General features: G+C 37.9%; 1 protein-coding gene across 4 annotated transcripts in view; it reads left to right on the plus strand.

Moving 5' to 3' along the window:
* The window catches only part of LOC114026050 (kinesin-like protein KIF27), a 107,548-nt gene that overhangs the window by 64,087 nt on the left and 36,817 nt on the right, over positions 1-6,644 (plus strand). For all 4 annotated transcript variants that reach the window (XM_027839659.1, XM_027839660.1, XM_027839662.1 and 1 more), the window contains one exon: positions 805-1,002. In XM_027839659.1, the coding sequence (XP_027695460.1) occupies positions 805-1,002 (198 nt within the window). The remainder of the gene's footprint in view (positions 1-804; positions 1,003-6,644) is intronic.

A 6,644-nucleotide genomic window follows, 5' to 3' on the forward strand; every position in this document is an offset into this window, starting at 1 on the left:
TTTCTTTCTTTCTTTCTTTCTTTCTTTCTTTCTTTCTTTCTTTCTTTCTTTTCTTCCTTCCTTTCTCTTTTTCTTTCTTCCTTTCTTTCCTTCTTCCTTTCTTCCTTTCTTCTTTTCCTTCTTTCTTTCTTCCTTCCTTCTTTTCTTTCATCATTTAACTTAAAATAATTGGTAAAGTAATTATTAGAGTTGATCTTCAACATTCTTATAGAAAATGCTTCCAGGTTAATTTACATTTGCAACTATGTTTTATTTTTACTGAAAGCATATCTTATGTGTAAGAAAATGTATAGGATTTTTTTCAATTATATTAGGAATCATTTAAAAAATGATCATTCCTTGCCATTTTCATATGTTCTTTTGTTAGAACCGCTGTGATTGTATAGTCCTCTCACATTAATACTTTTTTTTACATCATGAAAGATTGAATTTTCTTTTCAAGGGGGAAAAACCCTTATATGAAAAGATTACTTCTTTTCCCCTTTTGAAAATTCACATTTGGTTTTTGACTGCCATTTTCATAAATCTAGTGAAAAGCTATATCTACATAAAGATGTGAAACTGTTAGTTTTTCCTATTCTACAAGGGAAGGAGTAGAAAGAGGAAATGGAAAAAATAAAAATTCTTAGGTTATAATCTCTTTGTGCAGCTATCAAAATATAAGAAATAGATTTTATTTAAGTCTAGGAAAAATGTTCACTTTTGTTAGTGAAAAGGATCTCTTGGATTTCTTGATAGAATTAGATAGGTACAGCTGCCCGTTTTTCCATTACCCATATTTTTCAATGTATTATGTGATCACAGGTCTTGCAGAAAAAGCAGCAGGATACTAAGAAGCTGGCATCGCTGTCTGCCCAAAATGAGAAACATGCCTCTGAACTTGAGCAGAATGTAGATCACATGAAATATCAGCAAGCACAGCTGCAGAAGAGACTTCAGGAAGAAAATGAAAAGAAGAAGCAACTGGATGCAGAGATTAAGAGGGATCAACAAAAAATCAAAGTAAGAAAGCTTCATTCATCTTTGCTAGAGAACGTACTGCTCCTTAGTGCATTCTTTTACCAAACCTGATAGGTAGCTTTCTCAGGTATCACTGATGAGCTATAGTTCTTCAGTAGCCTCAGAGAAGTTGCTATTTTTATTGGTGAGGGAATACTAACAACTAATGAAATCGCTGTTTTTTTTAACTTTAGGAGGAAATTTTACATGTCTTGGGTCTTGTTCCCAATTTATATTATTTGCTGAGAAAAAAATGTTGTTAATGTTCTCAGTTTCCATTGCCCTTATGCCCATCACCTTTCTTCAAAACTAGAGCCATTTTTCTTTTTCTAAACAGATAATTTACAAGAATAAGGAGAAAGATGATCAAATCATTTTCTTAAGTTTATGAAGTAGGTTGGTATTAGAGCCAGAAATGGAGTTCAGGTCTTCTGAGCTTATCTGAGCTTGTTTTGAAATTTTTAAGTAAAATAAAAAAATAAATTCACTTAAGACCTAATTTCCCTTTGTAATACTATTTTGTCTGTATTTTCACAGACTCTGCAAATGGCTGTATGCAGGTTGTACTTGTTTTCTCTCCCCTTGAGAATACTACCTGAAAATGTTTGTAAAGAGTCATATTTGCTTTACATGTTCTTTAAGATTAGGAATCTATCCTAGACACTTCTGACTTCTCTTTTTACAATCTAACATAAATTTTATATATGACATTTTAGCATCATCCTTGCCATCTTACTGTGGCATCAACCACTTAGGGAGATTTGAATGTAGAAGTCTGAGTATAATCAGAAAGCTAGCTTTTGTAACTATAGACTTATAGGGAAGGCCTGTGGGCCCTGTGGGTAACTCAGCTTCCCAGAAATAATTTTATTCTCTGAACTGAAATTCTTTCTCTTAGCTCAGTCTTCTTCTTAACTGTACTGTATGCTACACACACATGGCTAATCTCTGGCTCTGTACAGCTGAAGCAACTAAAGCTATGACTATGGTTCTGAATCCTCCCCCAAAACACTTGTTGCCACTGTATCTGGATGTCCTAATTCTGGCAGCTCATCTTGCTTTTCTTTTTTTGCCCTTGCACACAACAGGTCACAAGCATATTTTTCCTAGAGTTCTTATTAATAAGGGAAAATAATTTTTATAGGCATATTAATGTTAAGGCTCAAGAAATCAAATATGCATATAAAAGGATTCTAGGGCACAGACTCTCAAAGTTCCTTATCTAGTTTTACTAGCTAACATTTGATCCATTTTGATTTATTTGGGGCCCCAGAGCTCTTGTTTCTTTTTGAACCAAAAATAAAATGGTGTTTCTCTGCTTCTCTATCACACATACACACACACACTTCAATTCATTCATCTGGGTTGCATAATCCCAAGGCCTATTTTCCTTTTTTTTTTTTTGGTGAAGCATTTGGGGTCAAGTGACTTGCCCAGAGTCACACAGCTAGTGAGTGTTATGTGTCTGAGGCTGGATTTGAACTCAGGTCTTCCTGACTCCAGGATCGGTGCACCCCCTAGCTGCCCTTTCTCCCTCCCCCCGCCCCCAGGGCCCATTTTCCCTCAATCAGTAAACTTCTTGGTGAGCAGAATCCTCTCATACCCTTAATCACTACTAAAGTAACTACCTACTTAATTCCTTTTGAATGCAGGCTAATTTGGTAATCATTATGAATCCAACTGGGATTCATAACCCTGACCCATGATATACTAGCATAGGTGCAGAGATAGTATGTAAACCCTGGGGGACAAGGTATGGGGGAGGAAAGGGCAAACAGGGGACCGAGACACCATTACCTAAAAAGTCAGAAAGATTCTCCATTTTCCCCTTTTCAATGCAACCTTTTTTTAAACAACTGGCCTATTCTGAAATACTCGTAGGGATTCCCATCGTAGAGGAGATTGCAGCCGGTCATGGCAATCATCCCTTTCCTACTCTTCCCTGTGTCTTTACTGAAAGTGATCATGAAGCTTTGGAAGAATAAAAAACAGCAACTTTAGGAAAAGGTTGAAGATCCATTTTATATATGCATTAGAATTCATTATAAAGGTGAAGTCTGTCTTGGTCCCTATTCAAGACAGATTTATTTAATAAATCAGTTTTACATATAATGTGACTCAATAGATTGAATCTCAAGGATAATATTGATGGTCAGACACCAGTGCTTGTTTTCATTCTTTACAAACTCTTAGGCTAATCCATTTCATATTTGTTACTCTCTTTATAAATACTTTTAGTAATATGAAAGTTATATAGATCCCAGTAATTTGGAATTTGTGGCTGGATTGGGGCTAAATGGCCCCACTAATGTTGGCCATGGACAATAATAATATTGATATAGTACTTTATGATTATAGTTTGCTTTACATAAACCATCTTATTTGATTCTCACAGCAACCCCAAGATAATAGTGAGTTATATAGTTTTACCAGTTGAGAAACCTGAACCCAGAGAGATTAAGTAAACCATAAATTACACAGATAATAGGCCATGTTGTATTTTTAGGACTGTAGGAATGGGGATATCACGTTTCCAGATTTTCCTGTAAATATGGATAAGATATGGTGTTTCTACAAGCAATTAAAAATATTCTTTTGCTTTTTTAAATGTGCTGTAGTAATATTTGCTTGGTTTACTTTATTTTCGTCTATAATATTTCTTTGGCTGTTTTTTGTTATGGGGGCATTTTGGACAAAGAAAAAAAGAATAAAGGGAAGAAAATAGTAATGAGAGGAACAAGATCTAGGCTGAAAATGACAATAAATAGAGGACAAAGGACAAAGTAGAGGAGGGAGAGAGGAAGGAAGGAGGGATAAAAATGAAAGAAGAGTGGGAGTTAGAATCAGCAAATACAGTGGTGCCAGTGCCTGAGGGGCGGCTGAGGCCTGGCTGGGCCTAGGCAGCTGTAACATTGTCAGGGCTCGGAAGAGCAGGGTCAACAGCCCCTTCCTCCTTATTTCACCTTCATTTTAGGACTGTTTCTTTAGGCTGGGTGCCTTTCTTGGAGCATCCAGAAATTGCTTGAATTGGGACCTGACAGAGGTAGGAGGTAAGAATCTCTAGTAGAGCAGCTCATAAAAACCAAGGGAAAGTGACTTTGGGGGCAAGGAAAAATATGGGGGGCACTAATGAGGGTACTTTTCATTGCTATCCATCCTGCTTCTGAGTCCTGCTGTGTAGTTGCAGTTTTCCGGCTATTTAAGTAATCAACTTGCCCTACCAAAAGCTAGAAAATATATATTTTTTAAAATATAGGTTATATATGTGCAGTTATACAAAACACTTCCATAGTAGACATGCTGTGAAAAACTAACTCTATTTCCCTTAATCCTATCCCGCCCACCCATTTATTCTATTCTTTCTTTTGACCCTGTCCCTCCTCAGAAGTATTTGCTTCTGATTACTCCCTTTCCCAATCTGCCCTCCTCTCTATCATTCCCCTACTCTCTTGTCCCCTTCCCCCCCAATTTTTCTGTAGGGTAAGACAGATTTCCACACCCAATTGAGTGTGTATGTTATTCCTTCCTTAAGTCAAATCCTATGAGAATAAGATTCACTCATTCCCTCTCACCTTCCCTTATTTCCCCTCCACTGTAACAGCCTTTTCTTTTTTTTTTTTTTTTTTGTGGGATAGTTTACCCCGTTCTACCTCTCCCTTTCTCCTTCTCCTAGTATATTCCTCTCTCACCCCTTAATTTTATTCTCCAGATATGACCCCTTCATTTTCAACTCACCCTGTGCCCTTTATCTATCTATATCTATATATATGTGCATATAATTTTTTCCCCTCCAACTACCCTAATACTGATAAAGGTCTCATGAGTTACAAATATCATCTTTCCATGCAGGAATGTAAACAGTTCAACCTTAATAAGTCTCTTATGATTTTCTCTTTCCTGTTTACCTCTTCATGTTCCACTGAGTCTTGTATTTGAAAATCAAATTTTCTATTCTTTCTGGTCTTTTCATCAAGAATGCTTGAAAGTCCTCTATTTCACTGAATGACCATTTTTTCTTCTACAGGATTATACTCAGTTTTGCTGGGTAGGTGATTCTTGGTTGTAATCCTATCTCCTTTGCTCTCCGGAATATTATATTCCATGCCCTGCAGTCCCTTAATGTAGAAGTAGCTAAATCTTGTGTTATCCTGATTGTGTTTCCACAATACTTGAATTGTTTCTTTCTGGCTGCTTGTAATATTTTCTCCTTGACCTGAGAACTCTGGAATTTGGCTACAATACTCCTAGGAGTTTTCCTTTGGGGATCTCTTTCAGGAGGAGATCTGTGGATTCTTTCCATTTCTATTTTGCCCTCTGGTTCTAAAATATCAGGACAGTTTTCCTTGATAATTTCTTGAAAGATGATGTCTAGGCTCTTTTTTTGATCATGGCTTTCAGATAGTCCAATAATTTTTAAATTCTCTCTCCTGGATCTATTTTCCAGGTCAGTTGTTTTTCCAATGAGATATTTCACATTGTTTTCTAATTTTTCATTCTTTTGGATTTGTTTTACAGTGTCTTGATTTCTCATAAAGTCACTAGCTTCCAATTGCTCTATTCTAATTTTTAAGGAAGTATTTTCTTCAGTAATCTTTTGGACTTCCTTTTCCATTTGGCTAATTTTGCTTTTTAGGGCATTCTTCTCCTCATTGGCTTTTTGGACCTCGTTTGCCATTTGGGTTAGCCTATTTTTTAAGGTGTTATTTTCTTCGGTATTTTTTTGGGTCTCCTTTAGCAAGCTGTTGACTTGTTTTTCATAATTTTCTTGCATCACTCTCAGTTTTTCCTCTGCTTCTCTTACTTGCTTCTCAAAATCCCTTTTGAGCTCTTCCAAGGCCTAGGACTGATTCATATTCTTCTTGAAGGCTTTGGATGTAGGAGCTTTGGCTTTGTTGTCTTCTTCTGGTTGTATGTTTTGATCTTCTTTGTCACCAAAGTAAGATAATATAGTCTGACTCTTTTTGCGCTGCTTACTCATGATCCTGGCCAATTACTTGAGTTTTAAACTCTTTGTTAAGGTAAAAGTCTGCTTCCAATGTGAAGACTGTACTGTCTCAAGCTTCGGGGGTTTGTACAGCTGTTTTCAGAAGTACTTGTAGGGACTTGTAAATTTTCAATTCTTCCAAGGTGCTATGATAAGGGTGTTTTCTCTCCACCACCACAACAAGCTCCACTGCACCAGCATTCCTCCTTGCCCCAGGACCGCCCCTCAGAACTGTGACCGAGATCCAAGCACTGGTAAAGCAAGAGATTCCTGCCTCAGCACTGGCAAAGAGATCCCTGTAATCCCCCTCTGATCAGCCACTTGATTGCCCCTCAGTCTGTGGGCCGGAAGCTCAGGAAAAAGCCGCAGCCCCAGGCCGCGCTCAGGACTTGCGGCTGAGACCTAGCTCCTCTCTCACCGCAGTCACAGACTTTTCCCACTGCACTTCTAAGTTGTCTTTGGCGTTCAGGGGTTGAGAAGTCTGGAAACCACCACAGCTGCCCGCAATTCAGTCCTCTGAGGCCTGCTCCAGGGTCACTGCGGCCTGTGCGCCCATACCGAACTGCGCTCCTCTCCCCGCCCGGCGTGATATACCTTTCTGATCAACCATCCAGGCTGTCTTTGGCTGGAAATTTGTTTCACTATCTTTTTGTGGGTTCTG

The sequence above is a fragment of the Vombatus ursinus genome, unplaced genomic scaffold (genome assembly GCF_900497805.2).
Source record: "Vombatus ursinus unplaced genomic scaffold, bare-nosed wombat genome assembly UNPS02014832.1, whole genome shotgun sequence".
Classification (NCBI taxonomy): domain Eukaryota; kingdom Metazoa; phylum Chordata; class Mammalia; order Diprotodontia; family Vombatidae; genus Vombatus; species Vombatus ursinus.